The sequence below is a fragment of the Aulostomus chinensis genome, chromosome 1 (assembly GCF_037954235.1).
Source record: "Aulostomus chinensis isolate RoL2024-O1b breed Wild chromosome 1, RoL_Achi_v1.0, whole genome shotgun sequence".
Lineage (NCBI taxonomy): Eukaryota > Metazoa > Chordata > Actinopteri > Syngnathiformes > Aulostomidae > Aulostomus > Aulostomus chinensis.
The window spans coordinates 64,410,966-64,435,800 of record NC_141320.1 but is presented as its reverse complement, the minus strand read 5'-3'; the positions used below and the strand labels follow the sequence as shown (position 1 = coordinate 64,435,800).

The 24,835-nt window shown below is 43.6% G+C and overlaps 3 protein-coding genes across 6 annotated transcripts in view; 2 read left to right on the top strand and 1 right to left on the bottom strand.

Annotated features, from left to right (window-relative positions):
• The first annotated feature begins 742 nt into the window (after positions 1-742).
• Positions 743-19,170, top strand: ect2l (epithelial cell transforming 2 like). The gene is made up of 23 exons (XM_086202817.1): positions 743-779; positions 2,219-2,259; positions 8,973-9,089; positions 9,957-10,069; positions 10,154-10,316; positions 10,394-10,649; positions 10,808-10,979; positions 11,074-11,188; positions 11,275-11,440; positions 12,039-12,167; positions 12,236-12,328; positions 12,430-12,636; positions 12,713-12,816; positions 12,884-13,003; positions 13,070-13,156; positions 13,319-13,428; positions 13,511-13,658; positions 13,766-13,839; positions 13,930-14,086; positions 14,164-14,229; positions 14,316-14,404; positions 14,858-15,030; positions 15,125-19,170. Exons 1-23 carry the CDS (start codon positions 743-745, stop codon positions 15,253-15,255), a joined length of 2,868 nt encoding a protein of 955 aa, XP_086058943.1. The 3' UTR covers positions 15,256-19,170.
• On the top strand, positions 5,744-8,369 carry ccdc28a (coiled-coil domain containing 28A). Its single transcript, XM_086200616.1, has 6 exons — positions 5,744-6,130; positions 6,300-6,495; positions 6,571-6,752; positions 6,842-6,996; positions 7,114-7,136; positions 7,230-8,369. Exons 2-6 carry the CDS (start codon positions 6,329-6,331, stop codon positions 7,282-7,284), a joined length of 582 nt encoding a protein of 193 aa, XP_086056742.1. The 5' UTR covers positions 5,744-6,130; positions 6,300-6,328; the 3' UTR covers positions 7,285-8,369.
• filip1l (filamin A interacting protein 1-like) overlaps positions 15,986-24,835 on the bottom strand; it is a 55,739-nt gene continuing 46,889 nt past the window's right edge. For 2 of the 4 annotated variants that reach the window (XM_086200511.1, XM_086200521.1), the window contains exons 5-6: positions 20,671-23,494; positions 15,986-16,646 (exon numbers count right to left, since the gene is read on the bottom strand). In XM_086200511.1, the coding sequence (XP_086056637.1) occupies positions 16,434-16,646; positions 20,671-23,494 (3,037 nt within the window). In that variant the 3' untranslated portion in view covers positions 15,986-16,433. Of the gene's footprint in view, positions 16,647-20,424; positions 23,495-24,835 lie in introns of those variants that run through there. The other 2 variants (XM_086200535.1, XM_086200528.1) reach the window with 2 other exon arrangements.

Below are 24,835 nucleotides of genomic sequence, written 5' to 3'. Positions count from 1 at the left end.
CCGGAGGGATTTATTTTAGCACTTAAACCGCTTCAATAAGAACAGTGTATAATTACTCCGAAAACCTAATGACTCATTTTCATTTGTTTTGCAATACAAATAATGTCCAAATAATTCCCTTTTTTTCATTGAGCTTTGAAATTGGCTAAAAGAGCCCAATTGCAGGCCAACAGCTGCAGCAGAGTGAGTTTTGACGCCGGAGTGAAAATGTGTGCGTGCTGTAAGAAATTGCAGTCGCCTGCAATGCGACACAAACAAACAATAAAGAAGGAAGCAAACAAATTGATGCACACACACACACACACACACGCGCACGCACAAACACACACACACACACACATATCAATCCTCTATGCTGCAATTAGCTTGTTTTAAAGGAAACAAATAACAGTAATTTCAGCACAACAGCATCCATAACAATTCACCCCTGGAGGGGATCACACTGACTGCACATACAGTGGTTCTACATGCGCACACTCATTCAAATACACACAAACATGTTGACACACACCTCCATTACACGAGAGCAGCACAGAGGGTCAGCAGACACACACAAACACCCATCAACAACCAAGGTGCAAATATAAAAGGGTCACTTTGATAATGGATTGAAAGAGATGAATAAAAATGTGTAAAAAGATGGATGGAAAGAAGAAGTGTTTCTTTGCTTGTGTGGGGAAGTTTCTGTGAGAAGTGTCCTCTTTATTCCATCCATCTATCCATCCCTCCCTCTCTTGTCTGGATGTACAACAATGGCACCAAACATCTGCGGCTACCAGGTAATTACGACGGAGCCAAAAACAGCGGGCAGTGGCGCGCCGGCGAGCTCTGGCAGCCCGCAATTAGCCCCGCATCTCCATCTCTCCTCACTCTGCCTGTCCCCTAGTGACCAGCGTATTATCCCTGTGAAGAGAGCCGCGAGACAGCGAGAGTGGAGAGGGAAAATAGACACATGAGTGGTCTCAGAGGGGCTGAGAGCCGACCACTGTCCCTCCGAGCCAGCCAGGTCGTCTTAGTTCCAAGTCCACATTCATTTTTTTATTTGTTCCACTCATGACAGTTAACGCACCCAGACAATGGAATTTACTCAAACCAGCACAAAAGACGTAAAAGCAGTTGATGAACTTCATAAATAAAACCTGTACTTTGATTCAGAGGAGGAGACTGTACATAGAATAACAGGAAGGCGATACAGGGGGTAAAAAAACTTCGCACTCATCCTTGTTTGTTCTTTTGTTCTGTTCATTACCAATAACGTCTCGGGCAGCTGCCTGGCTGGATACTGACAGTAAAATGTACTTTCTTGAATGCCTTTTCTTGGACAAAAGGATCAGGAAGGACCTTCATTGTGATGTTTTAAGATAGACTGTCTACAAAACCAATTGCAGAAGTTTCAGTACAGTAAGCAGAGACTTTGCATGTCATGTAAATGTGAATATTTGATACTTGGAACTGCATTTTGAAAGCACTAGATATGGCCGATATAGAGAGGATGGGATACTTAAATTTGGAGTTTTGACGAAACACAGAATATTTAAATTCTTCTTCTTCCGTGTTCTTTGTTTCCGATGGAGTTCACCTACAGCGTATGATCCCGAGGGACGGGAATAATATCTTCAGTTTGAAATGTGTGTGATTGGACCTTTGCAAACGTTGGAGAGCTGGATCTTGTGTGTGAGGAAATTGAACTGCTCTGAACCGATTCTTGAGGGACAAAACTGGGATGAACATGCACGTGTCTCACTTTACTGGTCATGTCAGCCTCTCCTCCATATCTGATGCAAAGTTGCACAGAATGATGTGATATGGAGGAGGCGGCGATGGAGGCTTGCCACACATTTAGAAGCTCAGTACTCCAGCTATTCAAATCCCAGTTTATTTACCGTTTTCCAAACTTTTCCATGGGGGGCAGCTTCCTTCGCCTTCTCGCATTTACCATCCGCTGTGTCTTCATTAAGTGTGTTTGATTGGTCGGTGCACGAGTGTTTGTACGCATACACATTTACACGTGTCTGTGTGTTAGCTCTCCTCTGCTTGTGCAATTGTTTGCTTATGTACGTGCACCCGAGAGCGATTGTGTGTTTCTGACAGCGGGTGCATTTTATGATGTGTACTTTTTTTTCTTTTTCTCTTCCTGGTCCAGGAGTCCCCGTCAGGACCCCTAGGCGTCCCTGTGCCCGCCTGCCAAAAACGTCTGCATCTCCTGGACCCCCTTGAGGCAGAGGACAGCCAAATGTCACTTGGACCCTCTACAGAGTGGTGAGACGAGGACGGGAAGAGGCAAATGGGAGGCGGGGGTGGGGGGAGATGGAAGGAGGAGAAGGGGGAGGGGACCGAGAGAGTGAGGGGAAGTAAGTTAGAGAGGAGAGACGGCAGGTGAATCATTGTCTGAATATGAAGTCTCATGGAAGAGTGCCACCATATCTGAGAGTAGAGGCCGGATGAAGACATGATTGCTCACTCAGATTTGAAGTGTGTCACGTGAACTCTCACGAGAGAAGATTTGACGATAGTTTTCCTGCCGGTGTGCAGGCTGGAGGCTAAATGATGAAGTTGTCAGCTGATGATGGGATACCTCAGGAAGGCCTTGTGGGAATTCCTCCCAGTTTGACTCAGATGTCCTATCAATGATCACGTGTAGGTGGTCAGAGGTCGTGACTCAAGAGTTCAAACCTTCACGACACACAAATTATTGGAAATGATGGAGTGACAGCATGTCAAACCTCCAAGGTCAGCTTTAATTGATATTATGCATATTGGACAGAATCTGGTGGTTTCGCGTCTCTGTCCGGTAGCCTGGCTAATTTTTACTTTGCTGCTGACCACAAGTTCTTCCCATTCAACACTTTCCAGGTTTGCATTTTGTTTTCTTCTTAAATACAGAATGTGAAATTCAGCTTGCAGAGACAAACCGGGTTTTGATCTTATTCTTTATTCGGTTTTGTTGCTGTGCTGAAGGAATCTTTCATTTCTAGGCTGCAACACATGAGGATAAATGATCTTTTTGAACCAGAAGCTGCAAAATTAATTGCATTCTTTTCTTCCTTTCTTATCATTTTGCAATCCAGGTTTGATTTCAGGAGGCTCTCGTCTTAGATGTTGGAGAAGCTTTTTGCATTCTCTTTCTCTCCGTGAATGCTTTGCCGTGTGTAGACAACATAAACTTGGTGTGAACTGCTAGAAATAATTGTAGAACTTTATGCTGTGGAAAGTGATTTAAAACCTGCATCCAACCACTTGAATTATCATTCATTTGGAGTTTTCTGTCCACCTGGCGATGGTAAATCCAATATTCACACTGAAAGAGCAGTGAAGTGAAACAGTGAAGTTGCAATCAGACAGCAAAAAATAAAAAAAAATAAAGCTGCTAAAAAAGCTTTGTAACATGGAGATGAGCTGCAGTCACTTGATTATTCTCCGCAAGTCAGTTTAGTCCTTGGACATTATTATAAACATGACATCTTTTTCTCTTGCTATTCCTCTGCTCCTGCTTCTCTCTGTGTGTTTAGTTGTGTCTGTGTGTGTCTTGCCCCTTGTCCTTGGAGGGAGGACAAATGCAAGACAAGGACAAGACGTCTGGCATTTATTACAGAGCAGGCATTCATCCTGCAGGCTGAGAAAGATATAAATCGAGGCTTTTTTTTTTTTTTTTAAGGTCAGTTCAAGTGTGTATTCATGATTGTATAGGAGGTGGATGAAGGAAATAGGAAGGAATAAAAACATCTTATTGTAGGTCACAGCTGCCGCAAATACATACGTGCAACCTTCTGCTTAACCCCGATTCCCTGCAGACACCCAGCCAGCGTCTACTTTACAAGCCCCCTGAGTGTCCTGTCACACTGGGAGATATACACTAATCGAACAGGGATGTACATGGAACACATGAATAGAAACAATAAAACGTCCTTCGCGCTTTTATTCTGCAATTAATATAAGATAAATGTTTCTGGGCTGATTATGGGATGATTCCTGGACCATTCTGTCTGAAATGTTGAGATTATCCATGACTTAGGAAGAAAAAACAAAACAAAAAAACAAGCTTTTATTTATCGAACACAGGCAAATCATCCAGTTGTTGTTTATTTAAATCACTTTTTTTTTTTTTGGTTCCAGATTTGTCTCTCCAGAGGCTTAAGTAAGTGTTAAAATGCTGGAATAATGCTAAAGCAGGTAACTTAGAATTAGCAGTAAGACGGAGTGTGTAATTAAACGAGTTGTCATCCATTTACAATCCCATGCATAATTCAGGCAGCACATGAGAAAAGAATGAACTGGCTGAAACTAGGAGTGAGCTCTCCAAACAGCACCTACACTGCAATTATGGATGAGAGATAGGTGTGTGTGTGTGTGTGTGTGTGTGTGTGTGTGTGTGTGTGTGTGTGGTCATCCACTAAGTTAATGGCTGTGTGGACGTGACGGTCTAAATGTGTTCATCTGTAACATTTTATCCTGGTTCACCTCACTCACACACGCAGCCAACACACATCAGCTCATCAAGCAGGAAAAAGAGGAAGATGGACAAATCAGAAATGATGTTTTGCTTCCTCTCATCCGTTCAAAAAAAAGAAGAAAATAAAAGTCACTTCGTGTAGAAGGTGTTTGCCTGAAAAACAAAATTATTAGGGAATAATTCACTGATGATACATTTTGACAGAGATTTTCTGTTTGTCATGGAAAAAAAGACATACAGAGAAATACCTGAGTAACTGCAAATAGCACAAGACTGTCCTCTCAAGAAAAAAACAGCTAAAATGTTGTTTGTAAAATTTTATTTACTCCACGTTTTTTTTTTTTTTGTTGTTTTTTGTTTTTTAAGGCAGTACAGGGCCATCTGAACAGAACAGAGATTATTTTAATCATCATTCGCATAAGATGGACTCAGTTCAGCTGAGAGAGAACCGAGAGCTTCCTGTGAACACCATCCGGAAGCAGGGAAATGTGCTGCTGTTGTTGGTGAAGTGAATCAAATCCTCAGTGTGCGCTGCTATTCAAGGCTGACACTGGAACAGCAGCACGACAGGACCCCCCCCCCCCACCACCACCCCCCACCCCCAAAAAAAACAACCTAAAACTCAGACTTGAATCCTCATTCACTACAAAATATTGACTATCTCTACCAACAACTTCCCTGAATCCAGTGAACTGATCATTTAAAGTTTCAGCATGTTGATTTGTAGCTAATTAAGTGTGAAGAAGGGGTAATCATTATTGAATGCTCACTTAGCGCTACCCTGTGGTCACTCCATGAAACTACAGCTCAGTCCCATTTTGTGAAGACAACTACCTCAGAAATTGAATCTATATTTAGTATTCTATTACTTCAGATGCTCTCCTCCTCAGTTACAGTTTAACCTATGACGCTGAAATATGGAAGGACTTTGCTTGGTTTTCAGGCACTGTAATATTTTGCATTTAAAAAGAAAAAGGAAAGCAGCGGAGAAAGAAATGTCACTCCAGGGAAGGAGAAGATCATTTTCTATTTCACTTATTTTTATCATTTCTTACTGAACTCCAAAAGGACTCCTACTTCAGTTCATGAATCAATGCAACAAAGAACATAAATACCAGAAATTGTTTTTTTTTTGTAATTTCCCCTAAACTATAAATCCAATAATAGTGTATAATAATGATAATAGTTTTATTTGATAAATTAAAAAGAACATCCAAGTGTTAAATATCCGTTTGTATCAACCAGTATGAGTGCACCTGCTGTTTCCATTTGCGAAGGATGAGTCTTTTGGCAGAAGAACCCGGTGGACACGTTCCAATTTGTTTCTGGAAACCTCGGAAGTGAACTTGTCAGAGGAGACGAGCATCCTGGATCAAGGTCGTGTTGACTGTTTTTAATTCACGTATTTGGATTATTGTGAGAGTTGTAGTACTGTGGTTTAAACGTCAGATTAAGTACTTTGACCGACAGTATTGTTGCCCGAATTGAGTAGTGGAACAGGTTTGGAATTCGGCCCTGAGTGGTGCGTCTGCTGCGTCCACCAAAACAGGAAGTTTTCAGAGTTTGCAGGCTAGCTAGCTAGCTAGCTAAATAGCTGGCGTGCTACCTACGTCAGTAGCTTAAGACTTAGTTTAATGGTGTCTGTGTCCCAGACGACAGCGGACATTCTCTGCAGCAATTGTGAGCAAGTGTTTTAATTACCAGGTGATGTTTTTGTGTTGTAACATTAATGAGTCTCAAATTAAGACGACTCGCTAGCTGGTGCGCTAATGTTAGCTTTCTTACGGGACGTATTTAATCCTGCGTGATCAGCTTGGTGTCGGGTTGACTGCTTGTACTTTTCACTCAGCTACCCAGACACCACCGTAACATGACGTTATGGAGGAGCGAAAGTTGAAGAGAAAGAGCCCCAGGACTTCCGCTACCCCTGCGGCTCCGACTGGTGGCTCAGGCCGGAAGAACAGCGGTTCTACCGGGGGAAGGCACGTCGGCTACAGCCACAACACTGGGGGGACTCATTCCAGCCAGAAGAGCAAGAGCAGGAGGTAGCACCTCTTCATAAGTTCCCTTGTTAAAAGTTACCCTCTTATACCTTAATGTTGTCTTTTTGTGTGATGAAGGGGAGTTAAAGACAAATCCAGGTACCAGCTGGGTGTGGGTGCTCGCTCCAATCAGAACCAGGGCCAGGCAGCACCCATCATCCAGCACTCCTTCCTGACTGATGTATCTGATGTGCAAGAGATGGAGAATGGCCTTCTCAGCCTCCTCAACGACTTCCACTCAGGGAAACTCCAGGCATTTGGTAAAGTCTCAGAAATGCACTGAAGCGACAACTACTCTGAGGAGATTATATGACTGTGAATTTTCTTTTTCCTCTTTTGTCTGTCCAAGGCAACGAGTGCTCCATAGATCAGATGGAGCATGTGCGAGAGATGCAAGAGAAGCTGGCCCGTTTGCACTTTGACTTGTATGGTGAGGTAGATGAGATGCCTGCGGATCAGAGGAAGATGGCCTGTGACACCAACATGGATAAATTACTCCTCAATGTAAGAGTGCTGTGGATTAAACCAATGGTGAAATATTTGCATGTTGAGCTGGCCTAAAGGTCTGTGACAGTAATCTAAGTCGTCTCACACAAATAAAAATGCTCTCTCTCTTCACAGCTGGAGGAGCTCAGTTCTTCCATGTATCCTTTTGGCCTTTCCCGGCCTTCTACGTGATGAATTAGTGTTTCGTGTGTCAAACACTCAGTTTTTTCTCCCTGACCTTGCTTCTCCAGTCAGAAACTGAATCTAACAGACAGCCAGGAGATCCCGAGGACTGCCAGCATGTGACTGCCTCTACCCTTCTCCTCTCGTCCCATCAACCATTAGGTGTGCACCACTCCCGAGTGTGGCGTGGAGCGAGGCTGTTGGCAATACTTTACAGAAGCATTTTGAAGCGTAAAGGAAGCAGTTCACCAGCGTACGCTCCGTGTGTGTACAGGGAGGGGTGGGAACAATGGCACCTCCAGTTCGAGTGAGGACGTGATCTAAACACACCGTCTGATTAATCAGCATCATCTAATTACTCTTCGCCAGTGTTCAATAATGGCGGTTTCGGCCTCACTCATGAAATGCTTTTATCAACAAATTTGTTTTTCAACACAATAAGACGTTTTTTAACCCTGAATTTAACCTTACAGACAGAGTTTAAAGCCTTTGCCTGCCCTTCAAGAGGCCGGCTTTGCTTCGTGTCTGTGGTATTAAAGCTATGAGGTCTAATTCCTGAGCGGATATATTAGCAATATGTTGCTAACCAAAGTGAATTAAACCCTAGAACAGTTCCTCAGTGTTCCTTCATTGGTGTAGTGAAAGTGAGCTGCAATCATCAGATATAAACTTGCACTTCCTATTACCTCTTATCACAGGTCAGTCGGTGTTCAAACTAACTTTCAGAGCAGAGATACGGCTATTGTAGTTTAGATGGAGTATTTATTTCTTAGAGTAGAGCTTTAAAGATACAAGCCAACCTGTGAGGCTAAAAACTACTATATCAAATGATTGTTGGGGTTAAATGACATCTAAATGCAGAAACTGCGTCGTAACGAAGCTGTGGCTCCCGAGTGTGTTGTGAGCAGCCTAATTGCACAGAAATCCGCACGACATGCAAGACACACTGCACATTGTCACTTGTGTGAAATATCCAAATGTCGACATCACGACCATGCCTTAATTTCTGATTTGATCATTTTTGCCTTCTAACCTTGTGAGAGATATCCAGTCGGGTGTTTTCAGAATGCAGGGGGATAAAGATAAGTGTTTGATGCTGCTGTGATTGTAAATCCTACTTGTGTCACTTCCTATTTTAACCGTTCCTGTTCAGGGTTTTGTTTGGTGATTTTATTTTTATTGACTTCTTAATAAATGTTTTGTCTGAATCTTCTGGCTGATCGTCTGTTGTTTTCACTCCTGAACACAGTAATTGTATTACAGGTCTCACAGGACTCGCACATGGAAAAGCCATGGAATTTGAAAATGGCTGCAATTTCTTCAAACGTTTTTTTTAAAAATTATTATTATTGTATTGACCATAAAAGATGTTTATTCTATATTAAACAGCATGGGTGGCAAATTCTGGCAGGGATTTGTCGGCTTTTTTTTTAATGTGTAAACAGACTTTTCAGAGAATGTGTGTTTATGGATTGGTGTGTAAAATCCAGGGGAGTTTACTGAAGAAAACGGATGAAACCTCGGTTTTAACGTTGTTTTTTTTTGTTTTTTTTAGCAAATTGAAACAACAGATTCATATTTAAAACAAATTAGTCTAATTTTGCTTTCTGCTTCTTTTATCCTCATGATTATTTATTAATGACCCCGAGTGTGAGGGAATGTGCATCCTGTGTTGATGCGTCTCCATGGTTACAGGAAGCGGAGGAAGCCTCGCGCTCGGGGTATTGACCAGATACAAAATCTGAAAGTTTAGTTTTTCTGATTCAGTCTGAGCTCTTTGATTTCTTTCTGCTCCCCCTGAATCCATGGAGACGAAATCAACTCCTCACTCGGTGAAGAGGTGGCAGCTCACCGGGACCGACTATGACGCCCGCAGCCTGCGGTTCAGCAGCTGGACTCCTCTGAACAACAAGTCGAGCAACCTGCAGGTCAGACGGAGAACTTTTATAAAAAAAGATTCATGTTTTCTCGTTTTATAGCCACCAGATGGCAGAAACGATCTTTTAACTAATCAAATCCACCTTCTAGATTATAACCAGGAATGTCTCACGTGTAAAAGCCAATTTGTAGGCGAAATGGTGTTTCTTTTTTCAGATTGTCTTTAAACGCAACTTAAGATGAAGTCAGGGACGGTAATAAAGTTGATTTGCGGCGGGTGCGTGGTTCAGTCGATATTCACGCAACGCGAGATAAATAATACCAAGGTAAATCAACTATTTTTGAATTAGAAGTGACATGGCTCCGGCTAAATACATTTAAACTCACATTTTTGACGTATTAAAGTTGTTTTATGAAGTGGTTAAAATGATTCGGCGGACAAGGCTAGCTGTTACTGGGGGTCGGGCCATGAGAAAATATTGGGCCCGTCTCCTATTTTAATGTTACATCAAGGGGAAAAAATGTTAGACACAAGCTATTTATTCAAAGGGAATGGTTCGTGTCAGGAGCAGGATCGCTCTTGCATGTTCTCGCATATTTGTTCTCGTAGTTTTGTATTTTTAACATTATCTCCTGTCATTTATTAAGTACCTCTTGTTATGCTAAAGTCTCTGCAGCCCTTAAAAAAGTCTTATTGTGTATTAAAAACTTGGCTCGAAGGAGGCCCAGTGACGGTAAACCAGAGGCACTTGACGTGTACTTAAATTAAAATGTGAATGATTTTCCGCCTCTGTTAATGCTCAGAAAAAGCTCCCAGAGATTCATGTACAAATTGTTAAATGAATGGGGGTAAATTCTGATATTTGTTTTCGTTGATTTGACTCTATATTGACTCTCCTGTCCTTGTTTTCTCCCAGTTATTTGAGGAGAGGGTCAACCTGGTGCTCCACTGGTTCGATCTGTGGACTGACAAACAGAGGAAACACCTGCTCCACTCTCTGCTTGGCCGCTGCGCCACCTCACAGCTCAAGTAACCTCTTCTTTTATCAGTATGTCTGTCATTCGTAGATGTTTTCTCCGACCACACTCTGAACCAGCTGAACAATCTGAGCAGATACTGTCGGGATTTGCTGATTGAGACGCTTCCAGTTCTTCGACTGGACTTCACCACGGTGTTGCCCCAGTGCTTGTCCCTGTATGTGATGTCATTCCTGTCCCCTCGTGACCTCTGCGCAGCCGCCCAAGTCAGCTGGCGATGGAGGATTCTGGCTGAACAGGTGAGATATTTGTTTTCAAGGACCGGCTGAACGTAAGTCTGTTCTTTACCTCCTCCGTCTCTCCTCCTGCCCTTTAGGATTGTCTGTGGGCGGGCCGGTGCATCCGGAGAGGCTGGTTCCTTCCCTACACTCCTGCAGAAAAAGAGTTTGGAGCGTGGAAGAACCACTATGTCTCCTGCGTTGATAGGCTGGACAGGCTGACTCCCCGTGAGGCAGCAGAGCAGTACGGTACCCTCAACCAGCCATGCAGCGGGATGATGAAGGAGGAGGATGAGAGACGGAAGGAGCGGATGATCAGGAAGATGATCAGAGACAAACTTCAAGAGGAGAAGAGTAGGTTTTGTTTTTATTCAACCTGGAATTCTCTAGGTTCCATTTTGTTTCCAAAAGATCCAGTCTGCTCCATTAGATCTGTTGGAGTGACACAGAAGAAAAAAACAACATTGTATCCCAAACACAGTACTGAGATGTATGCATCTGTTTATTTGCAGGAACGTCTTGGAGAACCAGGAGAGCCTGGGGCAGCGGGTCAGGGGAGGGCAGGCCTGGATATGCCCAGACAAGAGGCCTCAGCTCTGGGTTAACGTCCAGCCTGAGTCTCAGCCTGGACATGGGACAGTCCATGACGGCAGCACTGAGCTCTCAGTCCTCCACTCCTAACAGGTTATTGTTGATATGTAACTAGTCTCTAAGCTCAGCTCTGTTTAGCCTGAGCTTTTGTTTGACTTTGGTAACTCATCCACACATCTCTATGTAGCGATAGACTGAATAAATCCAGTGGGTCGCTGTCCTGCTTCACCTCCAGACCTCCACCGCCTCACAACAACCCCGCCCTTTTACTACTCATCTCCAATAAAGTTCCTGCCTATGAGGTGAGAGAACAATATGATCCACTAATTCCTGTCATGATCTACATTTGTGGAACGAAAATGATGTCTTTCTTTCTGCTTAAATCTAGTTGGTGCTGAGCGGCGTGAAGGTAGGAGTGATTACTGTCCTGTATGACCACCGAGGGACTCCCTCTGCTCTGGTAACCCAGGTGGAGAGGGCTATTTCTGGGCAGAGAGCTCAGAGGGTGGGCCTGTTGGCTCCTGGAGGAACAGAGGAAATCCATCTGTTTCATAGTGAGCATTAATCTCACTCAGCACTGCCAGACTTAGTTTCAGTCCAACTGGAGCCTTCCAGTTTATCTCTCAGGGTGCTCTAAAACACATCTGTGGAATCTATTTGATGGATTATTTTAATTCTAGTACTTACAGAAGGGTTGTCCCGAGAGTGATTATAAAAGTCTTAAATTAATTTTACATACAGTTGCTTGGCTTCCCAATGTTCTGATATTTTCAGCCCATGTACACCAAAACAAATACAGTTATTCTGTTTTGTTGCAAATAACAAAAAAAGGTCTATTTCCAATTTCTGACGTCCTCTTAAATAAACTTAAACGCTTCTGTGTAACCTACACATTTTTAATGCAATCATTAAACTGCGGCATACGATCAATGCATGTTTAGGAAGCATGTTTTTCCCCAAAATTCTGTATTCTTCATGTGCTGCATGCCCTGAGGGTTTCACAAATAGGTGGACCACTTTAAGGACAAACATGGAACCTAAATCTTTTTATATTTTAATGAAATCAAGGCTTACGTCTGAGAAAATGCTCTCATGTAGAGACTCTTGTTAAAATTGAAGAAACGTGTTGAAAAAAATGCCTTCACCCTGCAGGAAGCAGCCTATCAGAGAAGACCCTCCTGACCCCTGACCATAGAGAATTTTGGGAAAAACTGTGTGTCCTGGTGGCACCTGCTGAGGAAGGAGGAGGGATTGACATTTTCTCTCCGCTGGCTGCGTCATGTAAGTGGTCACGTGTCCCTGTGACATAATTTGCCATCCTGCATCTAACCTCCACCCTTCTCTCCCAGCCTCGGGAGTGACTGTCATCCAGACTCTCTCTACTCTGACTGGGCTGAAGGTTTGGGCTCCAATGGGTCTGGCCACTGGAAGTTTTCAGAACAGTGAGAATTTAGAATACAAGTGTTTGTGTTTGTCATCTAAAAAGATATGTTGCAACCACAGGGGACGCGCCTCATTTCTGTCTACTTCTACCCTCCTCCAGTCCTGAGTGAGTGGTCGGATGGCAGTGTGTGTGTTGGTGTTTCAAACCAGCGACCGGGAGGCCCAGCGCTGCAGTATGTGTGTGAAAGTGTCCTGCAGGGCTGGTGCAGACAAGCTTTGTGGATGGAGGAAGCTCTGGTGGAGCTGAGGGGCCGCCTGGAGCCACAGCTCCAGCGTGTCAGCCTCCAGGCCAGGGGCCGAGCTCTGGGTGGGTCTCACATACTCGCGGCTGGAACGCTGGCAGGTCTGAATCCCATCTAAAGAACCTCTTTATGGATTTCCAGGTCATTTCCTTTGGGACAAAACTAGTCTGGAGGATCTTTGCATGACTGAAGAACTAAGTGAGGCTCTAACTGAAGGACTCACTGCTCTGACTAAACAGCAGGAGGTGAGAGAGACATACTCTGGCCATCAGAAGTCAATCTAACTTGCTTCATCAGCTGTTTCCTCTTCAGACTAGACCGCTGGAGTTCCTCTCCGTCTTCCTGAGTAGACGGGGCGAGGAGACGGAGGGAGGGGCTATGTCCTCATTATTACACAGCTTACAGGCCAGCCTCCATCTGATTCCTGGACAGGTGGGTGTCTTTTCAACCACCGGAATGTAATGAAGAGTATGTCTCAATCTCACTGTCTTTGTTTAGACCATGTTAGATTGGAGGGGTGTGGTCGCCAGAGAGCTGCACCACAGCGAGTGTGTTTATGTCAGCAGACTGAGCGTTGTTGTAAAGGTGCGTCCTCCAAAAACACAGTTAACCTTCACTCCATGTGCACCATGTCTGGAATATTTGGAAGAAAACTTAGCAAGGAGCTTGAGAAAGTTGATGCTTTAGTAGAGAGGAGCATTATGGATCTTTAAAAACTAGCAAGTGTGTCCCTGCTCTGCTCTGCAGGTTTACCTGGAGCCTCTTACAGCTGCTCTCAACTCCAACAGAGCCATCCTCAGTTTTGCTGACATCCATGTCGTCCTCAGCCCCGTCACACAAATCCTAGAGCTCAGCAGGTACACACACACACCACACACACACACACAAACCACACTTATATACTGTGTAGTGTTTGTCTGACAGATGTGTTTGTCTCAGGATGTTTCAGGTGGATTTGGAGGCCAGGCTGCAGCAGTGGGGTGCAGAGCAGTGTGTTGGAGATGTGTGTGTAAAACTGTGCTCCAAACTCAGAGTGTACAGCAACTACCTCAACAACTACACCACCGCCCTCAGCACCATCGACAAGGTAGCTCAAGCTCCTGTAACTGTGTCTCTGCATGACATTTATGAAGAATTAAGTTAAAAAAAGGGTGTATGTGCATTCTGATGAAGAGGTTTGTGTGTGTGTGTCAGTGCAGGGAGGCGAAGCCTTTATTCCGAGCATTCCTGAAGAGAACAGACCGAACTCTTGGAACACACATGCTGAAGTTGTCCACAGTCATACATGATTCTTGATTATCTAAACATAAAAATCCATCAGTGTTGGTAAACGTGTGTGTCCGTGTGTGTTCATGAAGCCTCCAGGAACTTCTGCTGTGTCCTGTGTGGAGAATACAGGACTACGTGACTCTGCTTCAGGCTCTAATCCAACACACCCACTCTGCTCACCCTGACCACACACACTTGACCTCCGCCCTCCACACACTGCAGCAATACAGAGAATTCATACACAAGGTATGGCAGTGTAGCGAGGACACGTCATTGTGTTCTTGTACCGCTGGATTGAGGTTCAACTCAGTTTTGTGTTCCAGTTAAAGCGAAACTCTGAGAGGGGCCGACTGATGGAGGAAACCCAGCAGCTCATCCAAGGCTGTCCGGTAAGCTCCGTCTCCTCCTCTCATTTTCATTTCCTCCAGCACAAAGTGTCCAGCAGCATGTTGTTTGACCATGTGACTGTCTGTAGAGTCTGAGTGAGGGAAACAGGCAGCTGATCACCACGCAGGACGCTGCTCTGCTCAGGAGCCCCGATGAACAGATTCCAGACTGTCTCAGGTAGCAACACAAGTCAGGATACACTCGCTCCCCTAACAGTGCTTCTGTCACATTCCAGTTATGTCCTCTTCTTTTTTAAACTCCCTGTGATATTTCCCTCGAATATTTTTAAAATGCCAAAAAAAACACTTACAATCCAGACTCTACCATGCAATTCTGATCTGCCCCAAGAGCCATCTTGGAGAAAAGTTTTTGCAATGTCAATTTCCAATTTATTCATTCAAAATGAAAGCCAGAGACAGGTGTCTGGCTTTTGTCCCTAAACAAGAAATACATTTTATTTTTTACGTAATTCTGCAAACGTTCAAACAAACTGAACCACACACTCTCCTTAGAGGAGGCTTGAGAGTTTACATTTCTTTATGGGGGAAGGTCCTATATTTTTTGGTAAAATGAAAACTTGTGTAGTATCTTATCGTGTGTGTGTGTGTGTGTGTGTGTGTGTGGGGTCAGGGCCTACGAGCATGTGTCCGACGTTGGCCTGTTCCTGTTTACCGATGCTTTGGTGTTCACAAGGCGAAGACTGCAACATGTACCTTTCACGCTGGCTCACCAGAGCACACACACTTTCCTGGCCTCTGTGGCCCTCAGCAGCCTGGTGATCCGAGAGATCACACACTCTCGCTGTGAGTCGTCCCCTCTAACGCACTCAATATGGCTGCAGTTCCCCTTGGTAAAAGATAATTTGTTAATTGTCATTTGTTAATTTTGTTTCTCTAGATGTGAGTCACGCCTTCGTCCTGGAGGGTCCCTGTCGTTCTTGGGTTTGTGCCACAGACAGCAGTGAAGAGAGAGATCACTTCCTCTCCGTGCTGCGGTTGGCCGTTACAACAGCTCTGACGCATGGCTGATGGCACCGTGACGACACACAGAGAAAGAGGCAAGAGGAGGTTTGGACACCTTTTTGTGTTGGACATTTTAGAAAATGATAGAATTCTCTTCCCCAGGACAACAAAAAGAAACCCACTAGTCTTTTAGATTGTGTTTTTACCTTCTTTTCATCATGGTGTCGCCCCCTGCAGGCTAATAGATAGAAAGCAGTCGGACTTGGAAGCTAAGATTAATACTAATACAATATATCAACGTAAAAATCAGTTAAAAATATTTTGTAATTTATTTTATAATTGCAAAGGGGTTTGGAGGTGTTCAGTGATTTCTCTTGCAGCCAAATATTCCAGTACACGTTAACCAGAGACGGGTCCCTCTGCACCTGCTTCAAGTCATGTTAAGATATCACTCTATCATACGATATCAAATCCATTCTGAGGAGTGGCGAGTGAGACCTTCACTTGTGGAATCATTTCCCTCATAATTTGCAAATTGTACTCAATAACTGAAAAATATAGGAAGATTTAGTTGATCTGTTGACAACGTTGGGGAGATAAAACTGCGCAATTCTGCCTTTGTAATATAAAACATTTCAAATACTTTTCTACCAAATCCAAATGGACACGTGTTCCTACTGGGCTCCGTTGTCCCATTTATGTGTGAGACATTTCTCTTCCTCAAGGTATAAAAAGTCTTTATTGAACGGAGAATAACACAATGCCACATTTAGAAGATTATCACTGTCAACAGGCTAAATTACAACACATCAATAATACACTTTTATGTACATTATTGCCACTTAGTTAGAAAAATATCCACCAGTTTCATCCCTAGAAATGGACTAAATCCTTCTGGATCTAACAACAGACAATACAAATACTCACAATACAAATTCATAGTTTATCACATACTCTGAATATTATTCTTCCGTTTTGTTTGGATCACAGTGACAGCGCCACACAAATCTGTGACATTAAATATGAAATATAATCTACACATGAGCTACTTTCTAAAATCTCTTATTACATGTGTTTCATACTGACTCAAAAAGTAGCATCTTCAGTCTTTTCTTGAAAGAGAAATCATAATAAAGGGATAATTCCACAATTTTGCACTTTTGCAAAACATTGTTTCCAGTTGTAGTGGCTTGTGTTGAATATAACAACACTATGAACTGGTTACAGCTGAAATGGAAGTGAAATCACAGTCTGCGGTTGACTAGGTTGGGGTTGTTGTTGTTGTTGTGTGCAGCAGGTGTGTGTGTTGGTGGATCTTTCCCGATGTTTAAAGGCAGCTGGCTCTTGTGCAGCAGCCCCATGTGGGCCATGGTGCCGTTTGTCACTTTCTGGGAGCCGAAGCTCTTGGGTTTGGGGATTCTGGTGGGCCCTGGTCGCCGAAATGATTCCAGAGGAATCTGGAGGAAACAGAGAGAGGTGTTGATACGTCACAGTAAATGTGAGATGTAGCTCAGGAGACAACAAAGGAAAGAAATCATCACAGTTGCACCGCAGTGTGAGGGACAAACGCCACAACAACAGCTTCATGAAAATGAATACAACAGAGCAGAAATGTACACAGGAAGTAGTTTAGGCTTAAGATTATGATTTTAAGAGCATGACTTGGATCGGTAACTCTCACAGTAGCTTGTTGCAATATTAAAAATGACCACTAGATGTTATCAAAACACATTTTATGGACATGAAGTGTCTGATTCCAAATGTTACTGCAGCCTGCTGCCCTTGAGGAACTACACTGAGAGTTTCAATGTCTTGGTTTTTAGTTTTTCATGATCAGCTTGACTCTTCATGTTATAATTCTTCACTACTATTGATCCACTCTTTCTCATTGCTGCTTATCCTTTTAGACTCCCCATGAAAGTTGATGTTTTCATGGTAAATCCCAAACATTCCTGTATCAATTGTAGTTTTTTTTGACACACAAGGCAATACAACCATAAAGGGAAATAAGATCAGAGTGTAAAATTACTGCTGCAATTACTGTGCAATTACTTTTTATGAGTGTGTTTACATGCTAAGCAAAATGCCGTGTTGGAGAAGCATCATTTGTGGAGCCGTGGTTGTACAGTAGAAACCAGATCCTGCTTACAGTAATGCTGATGAGGTTTTTCCACAACAAGCAACTGCAACTCCTTAGTCGTTTGTAAATGTGTATAAACAGGAAGAGAAACAGCTCAGTCACTTGCTCTCATCAGTAATTACTCACTTTTCCCTGCGCCGGTTTTTTGAAGTTGGTTTTTCTTAAAACCTGCTGACGAGCAGCAACACTAGGAATTATTGTTTCTGCAGCATTTTAAAGTGTCTCGTTCCTGAGTGAAATTATTTTGCGAGAGAGGGGCAGGCGAGTTTGAAGCTTTCTCCTTCGAGTTGAACTTTTTATGATTTGCATCAGGTTCTTCTCACAGCTCAGCAACACACTGAACACCCAACTCTTCAGCGTGACCTGAGGAGAGCACTTCACTGCGGCTTGTGGTTTTGAGAATTAACAAAAACCTGCAGTGAACTATATCCCTCAATGTTCATGCCGGGTATAAATTTCCAATATAGTAGAGCCTTTTGCTTCAGCTCAATTAATGAGCTAGAAAATCTGTAGGAGCTCCACGTCATGGGAGCGTTGTTGATTTTACACGGGGAAGCGTCTTAATGTGTGGCTTTGTTCTCTGGTATATCAGCGGTGCAGCAGGAGTTCAGCTAAGTGCTTCCTCTGTCCTGTGCTCTGCAGTGCCGGCGCGGCTGTTCCCATGGCAACCAAACACAGGGTTTGTTGTGGTGGTTGCGTCGGGGTAGAAGAGAGGCTACTTTGGCTGTGTGCGAACCCTCACATTGGTGTAAAAGTTTAGAGCAAGCCCCCATACCAGTCTTATTGTCCTTGCCTTCTTTTATTGTGCCTGGTGTCCAAGGTGATAGAATTCCTCCATGATTGTTATCATGTTGCTTAAACAAGGACATCCGTTCTCGCCTGCAGTGTGTACTAAACTTTTCTTTCTGGCATGCAATGTGGCAATTAAATTTTCTCGTGTGTAGTTGACTTACATCTGTAACATTTTAAAATGACATCAGGATGTTTTTCACCCCAAAATACTTGTGTTAATCACTGTGTATTTAGTATGATTATAGTTTGAGCATTGGCAAACAGAAGCAGTTAGTAGAAGTTTGACTTGCAGCGTGTCACTAATGTTATCAGTCTGGCATGGATAGCGTGGACCGGCCGGCCTACTTTGACTGAGTCAGGGGCTAATTGAGGTCGCAGACAGCCATCGCAGCTGCTCAGCGTCTCCTCAAGTAGTGGTCTAATGAATAGCATCTTGTTTAGCCCCTGCATCATCTCATCACACCCAGACTGCTGTGGATCCGGTTCCTCCAGCTGTGCTCCTTCCCTCTCTTTCAATTTATCGCTTGATTTAATCATCTCCCTGTTGTCACGCTGGTTTGTGTTCGCTGATTTTCTGCAACAGTTGTCTTGCTCCATCTAAATGACAGAGTTTATTCAGCTCGCAATAATGTTGCATTCAATTCAGACTCCTTTGAGTGTCCTGTGATTTTATTTGAAAAATAATTCAGTCTTGCATCTGTATTTTATCGGGTATCTGAGTGACATATTTCCAGATAGTTCCAGATTTCTTAGGAGATCTCACATACTGTGATTGCTGCTTCAAATATTCCAATTATTAGACAATTTTAGATTTGGCTGTAGATCGCCAGCTTTTATGACATTACAGCGCCAACAATATTTGCACATACAAAAAATACTTATCAAATACTTTGGTATCCTTTCTTTGAAAATCAGGTAAATTCAGTAGAAATACGGAGACGACTGCTTTGAGCTGCTTCATGGAAGCGAAGATGCAACCCTCCACTCATAATTTCATTCCTCTTGATTAGAACTTTCCCTTCAACATTTTTTTTCTTTCATGAGTTTTGCATTAGGACACAACACGAGGACTGTACCACAACAAAATGGTCCCACATCCTCACCACGATCCTCTTTCTCTTCCACATCCCGTGTGTGTGTGTGTGTGTGTGTGGGGGGGGGGGGGGGGGTTGTGTGTTTTAGCCTCATCATTGTGTTCTACAAATTTGATTGAAATGAATTGCATGTTTCCACTGTGGGCACATCAAACCACATTTTAGAAGGAGGCATCTACATGGAGGAAGTTGGACTGATGACTCATGTCAGAGGACGTGTTTGATGGCTGAAAGAAAAATGAATAGTCCTTTTTTTTTTTTTTTTACCATAAAGACCACTGAGGATTATTAATGAATTTAGTGTCTTTTCTAGGATTCAATATTTGCAGGTCTGTCTTTTATTGGCTTGATTTGAGAGATTTTCTCTGCCGCAGATGCAATACTCTCGGTCGGGGTTCTTTAGCTTGCTTCAGGGCATCTCATCAGGTGAAGTGTAATCTATTTATGTTGTTGGGAACGTCGTATGTAACTCAGTAAATGCAGTATAACGATTGCCTGAAGACTGCATGGTTACAAATTAAGTTAACTGAAGTGAAAATCATCCTCCAGTCTGCTGTATGGTTCTCCTCCTCCGGCAGATCTGCAGAGCACTGCTCTTATGTTTAGAGGATCTACCTCGTTTCCTTTGAGAGACCCTCAGTGCTCTGGATGGAAGACAAAACTATGACATCAGCCTGTGAATGTAACCCGATCAAACACAAACATCCCTAAAGACTTTTTGTCTTGAAATCTAGTCAAGTAAGAGCACAAAGGTTTGTCAGACAACTCTTCCAGTTGGGTATTATTTAATCGGCTCTAATTATTTTTATTTGATTGTCTACACAACATGAGCACATTGGCTTGTTAAAAAGTTACTCTGCATGCACCCAAAATCCAAAAAAAAAAAAAAATCTAATCACAATTACCTCAGATTATTATTATTTTTTTTAATTTTACACATTCAAAAACATGCTGGATTTAGTGAATAAATGGAATTGGCAAGCATGAATGACAAACTAAAACATAACATCACAGTTTTTGCACACTTTAATTCTCAGAAAAAAAACAAACAACTTAATCAGAATGCAGTATGTGTAATATGAAGTATAAAACTGGTACGATACATCAGTGTGAATAGTCAGACTACATGGCAGATTAGCCACTGAGTACAACACAGTAAGTGCACATAAATTAAAACCTGGTGTTATGTCAAATTAAATCTTCTAGTGCTTATTGGTTTTTTTTTGTTGTTTTTTTTTTCATGCAGGCAAATTGAGTCTAATCACTCAAGCAAACCAAACAAAGTTGAAAAGAAAAGTGAATATTCAAACCTCCAGTTTGCTGCTAACTATCCATAAATCAAGTAAAACAGACATGTAAATGTATCAAGGTATAAGGGTTTGTCTCATGGGTGGTAACGAAGGATGGGATGGAGGGATTGGCGGGATTATCAGCTCAGTCATAGGCATTACTTACTGTAATTTGTGATGGCCTTTGGATTTGAGTGGAGGTGGGCTTAATCATGATGCTACTTGTGATTTTGCTGCTGCCTTTAGCAGTCGGCGTGCTGCAGTTGGCCAGCACTTGAGTCCTCTGCTCCTGGAGTCCCGGTGTGTGGCACGGACTCAGCGACGGCGTGCTGATGCTCTGAATGAAGGGGCTTCCTAAATGAATGTGGATTTTGTTGTCCTCTGTGGTAATGATATTAGGCCCTGAGCTGTTGGACCTCTGGACCTGCCAGTTGCTCTGTCTTTCAGGGGTCACGCGGAAGACGGCGTGACCTCCAACAACTTCCACTGGTTCAGTTGAGAGGGAGCGGTCAGGGGTGCCCGTTGTGACTGAGACTATCTGGATTGGTGACATGGCTCTGTCTGGGGTCACAGAGCCGCAAGAGTCTGGGGTCATTGCTCGGGAATATGTCGCCATAGTGAGAGGTGATAGTGCTCGGTCTGGGGAGCACAATTCATCCGACAGAGGGGACCCTTTACATTTAGCTGGTGGGGAAATGGACTTAGCAGTCGGGGATATGGATGTGTTCTGGATGATGGTAATTCTTTGCTTGGGCGGACCTCCACTGGTGGGTATGACAGCCGTGCTGGTGAATGACTGGGTGGTCTCTGTGGTGGGGCTGGTGATCTCCAGCATTGCTGTGTTGTGTCCGTGGTCAGGCGTCACTTTAATATGCAGCGGCTGCCCAGGACTGTGGGTCAACACAACATCTCCAGACTGGACGTGGTTGCCGTTTTGCCGTGGCTGCACTTTACCGTTCACCTGATGGGGGCTGTCTCTGTTTTTAAGGAATGGACCTCTTGCGCTTCTCATGTTGTTGTTCAGGTTATTTACATTATTGAGGAGCGAGGGGCTGCATTTCACAATCTTGTTGCTGTAGTCGTTATCGGCGTTATCCTCAGCTTCGCTCTCGTCATACAGCTTCCCGTTAACCACAGCACGTTCTAGGGGCGCTATTGTCTTGCAGTTTTGAGGCATGAGGTCAAGCGGCTCCGTCTGAACTTCCTTTGTGGAAACGTGCAGATCTGAAAAGCGTCTCCCGTTCATGCCGGGGCGCAGGCTTTTACTGAATCTGCGATATCTCTCAAGCTCCCGTGTGAGAGTCTCCATTTCTCTTGCCAGTTCTTTGTTTCTGACCTCCTGTTGGGTGAGTTTTCTTTGCAGTGTGGAGTGGTCAGTTTTCATGCGGCAGATGGACTCCTCAGTCCCCATGTACTCGTGGATCTTCTCCTTCAGAGCTGCGACCTCTCGGCTCAGATGACTCGACCTTGCCTCCTCATCCTTCAGCCGTTTATATATAACATGCTCCTGGTTGCACTCTTTTTTCTCAGCCAGCTGGTACTTGGAAAGTTCTTTTCTGGATATTTCCAGCTCCTCCATCAGGGTTTTGGCTTTTTCTTGCTCATTGTTGAATCTTTTCTCCAGTGATTCAAATTCTTCTGGTTTTAAAAGGTCACCCTCCACCACCTTCATGTCTTTTAATTTGCGTCGAAGGCGCTCAACCTCCTGTGTCAAGTCCTTAACTTTGTTGTCCTCTTGTTGGAAGCGGTTGGGTGTTTTGACATGTTCTTCTTTGACTTTGTTCCTCAGATACTCTCTCTCTATCGTCTCTAGAGATTGCAACCGCTTCTTCATCATATTGATCTTTGACTCCAAATCATTGCTCTTTTCCTCCTCAGCCTTCAGTTTACTCTTAAGATCATCTCGTTCTTTTGTAGCATGACACATTTTCTCCTCTAGCTCAGCTTTAGATCTTAATGCTTTCTTGCTCTCCTCAATTAGCTTCTCAGTGACGGATGTAACTTTATCCTGCTCAGCCTGGAGTTTGCCGGTGCTGTTTTGGACCTTGTTTTCCATTTGCTTCAGCTTCTCTGCCATCGCCTTTCTTTCATCCACCAGCATCACCGTCAGTGTCTTTAACTTGGTGAGGTCTTCCTTCAGCGTCAGCTCCGTCTTGGCCAGTTGACCCTCAGCAGCCTCCAGCTCTTTGACCCGGACTTTCAGGACTTCCAGCTCACTCGACAGAACCTTCGACACCGTCTTCTCCTTCTCCAGGTTACTCTTGAGTGAGTTGCATTCCTGTTTGCTCTTGCTGAATGCATCCTCTAGTTTTTCTAAGTCCATAATTCGGTGGTTCAGCTTATCGACTTCGGCTTTCAAGCTCCGACTTTGGTTGGCTTCTTTTTCCAGTTTCTTGTTGAGGTCTCTGCAGTGGTCCTCCATTCTGATCAACTCTTCATCCTTTCCTTCCATCTCAAGAACCCTTTTTCGCAGTTCTTCCAGCTCAGACATGAGGCTGGAGTTTCCACACTCGCCACGGCTAATTTTGTCCCTCAGCTCCTGCAGCTCCTCCTCAGCTCTGCGCAGGGTCTTGTTGGTCTCCTCCAGTTCATCCAGCTGCCTGCTGAGAGCCGACAGTTTCTGGCGCAGTTGCCTATTTTGGGCATCTTCGCCGGTCAGTTTGGCAGTCATGGCTTCTTGTTCCTGATGGTGTCGACTGGCTTGGTCACGCAGCTCAGCCTCCAAGCGAAAGACCTTTTGCTCCTCTTCCTGCAGATGGGCATTAGCTGAGCTCAGTTCCTCCTGGGCTTGTGAAGCACTGGCGCTCAGTTCTTGGACCTTGGTTGTTTGTTGACTCAGCTGCTCGTTGAGACGCTGCTGTTCATCCACAACCATCAACGTGAATGACTTGAGTTTGGTCAGCTCCTCTTTTAGACTCGTGACCTTTTTGTTGTTCTCTTCGTCTTTTCGTTCTTGGTAAGCCTTTTCCTGGTCAATTAACAGCTTCAACCTGCAATTAAAAGCAAAAAACAAAAACATTGTTTGAGTTAAGAATTCATCATGAACATGATTTTTTCTTCGCATTTCTGAGATGGACCAACAGTTTTAAGGTCATGGAAAATGTAATGACTAATGAAGCACATTATTTTAACCCTCTCCAGAATACCTACAGATGCTTTTTCAGCTCCCTTGTTGCTAATTCTCATGTGGTTTTGAAACTTGAGTGACTGCTGTAAATGTTGAGCCTTGAGCTTAACAATTGGTGAAGTTTCCATAATGTTTCAGGGTGTACCATATGAGGTATTTTGTCCTCTGGGAAATTAATGGAAAAGAGTGACATACACTCCACTGGAATGCCAAATGTTAATGTTAACCTATGATGGACTGACCTGGATTCGCAATAAAGTACTGTTTTGATGGTGATCTGGTGCTTTTCCCACAAGCATGTGTCCAATAAAAACTATATTTGGGTGGTAAATAAATGCTTTGCTAAGAGAGGAAAGTCAAAGAATAAATGGAGGTCAAGTCAAAGTAAGAAAGCAGTCAGAACAATCAGAGAGATGTCCATTAAATCAAGACTTGATGTAAGCTACAATTTTCAACTCTTTTTATCTTGTATTTTGCACAACCTAGATGGCATTAATATTCCTGACATAATGTCTTGGTACACTGGATGCAGGACCTTAAGTACAGTGTGTAGCTGGGGTCAGTGCGTCTGGCACATGCATACATCACCGAGCCAAAGTGCCTCCAGCCCTGGGGGATGCGATGTTATGACTGCTGTGTGTGCAGCTGCCAGGCATTTCCACACAGATGGCCCGCTGGCATGGAACAATCCTTTAATTAAGGGGTTCCTCTACTACCAACCCTGCTCCCCTTACCAAAACCACCACCACCACCACCACCACCTACCCTCCCTTTTCTTTCTTTTTTTATATACATTTAAAGGAATTCCCCCTGCTTCTTAAGACAATTACAGCCCCTCAGAGTTTGTACAGCACCCCCCCATCCTCACACACACACTCTCAGGGGTCCCTAATTCCACTTGGGTTGTGGGTCATGATGTAATCTCTACAGGGTGGGTCACTTCTCCGCAGTACAGTGTGTTTGTCATTTTGAGTAGCTGCTAAATGGTGGAAGTAAGCGAGGGCACTCATGTAACTGCATCCATGTGTTGCAGTGCGATCCAGAGCAAACTCATGCAGGATAATCATAGTGTGGTTTCAGGAATGTGTGATATTTTTGCGAAATTGTTTCATGCAGAAAATAATCCCCTATTAACCGGCGCTTTAAGCCCATAATAAACTGAAGTTTGTTTCAGTACCCATTTGTAACTTAAGATTTATTTCTC

What these genes read in the sequence shown, in the direction of transcription:
- ect2l (XM_086202817.1), top strand. Translation starts at nt 743, where the DNA reads ATGTACAACAATGGCACCAAACATCTGCGGCTACCAG. An exon ending in CTTGGACCCTCTACAGAGTG is followed by an intron (nt 2,260 to 8,972) that starts GTGAGACGAGGA and finishes GAATCCATGGAG; the next exon opens with ACGAAATCAACTCCTCACTC. An exon ending in CTTGGAACACACATGCTGAA is followed by an intron (nt 13,840 to 13,929) that starts GTTGTCCACAGT and finishes GTGTTCATGAAG; the next exon opens with CCTCCAGGAACTTCTGCTGT.
- ccdc28a (XM_086200616.1), top strand. Translation starts at nt 6,329, where the DNA reads ATGGAGGAGCGAAAGTTGAAGAGAAAGAGCCCCAGGACTTCCGCTACC. An exon ending in CAGAAGAGCAAGAGCAGGAG is followed by an intron (nt 6,496 to 6,570) that starts GTAGCACCTCTT and finishes TGTGTGATGAAG; the next exon opens with GGGAGTTAAAGACAAATCCA. An exon ending in AGGGAAACTCCAGGCATTTG is followed by an intron (nt 6,753 to 6,841) that starts GTAAAGTCTCAG and finishes TGTCTGTCCAAG; the next exon opens with GCAACGAGTGCTCCATAGAT.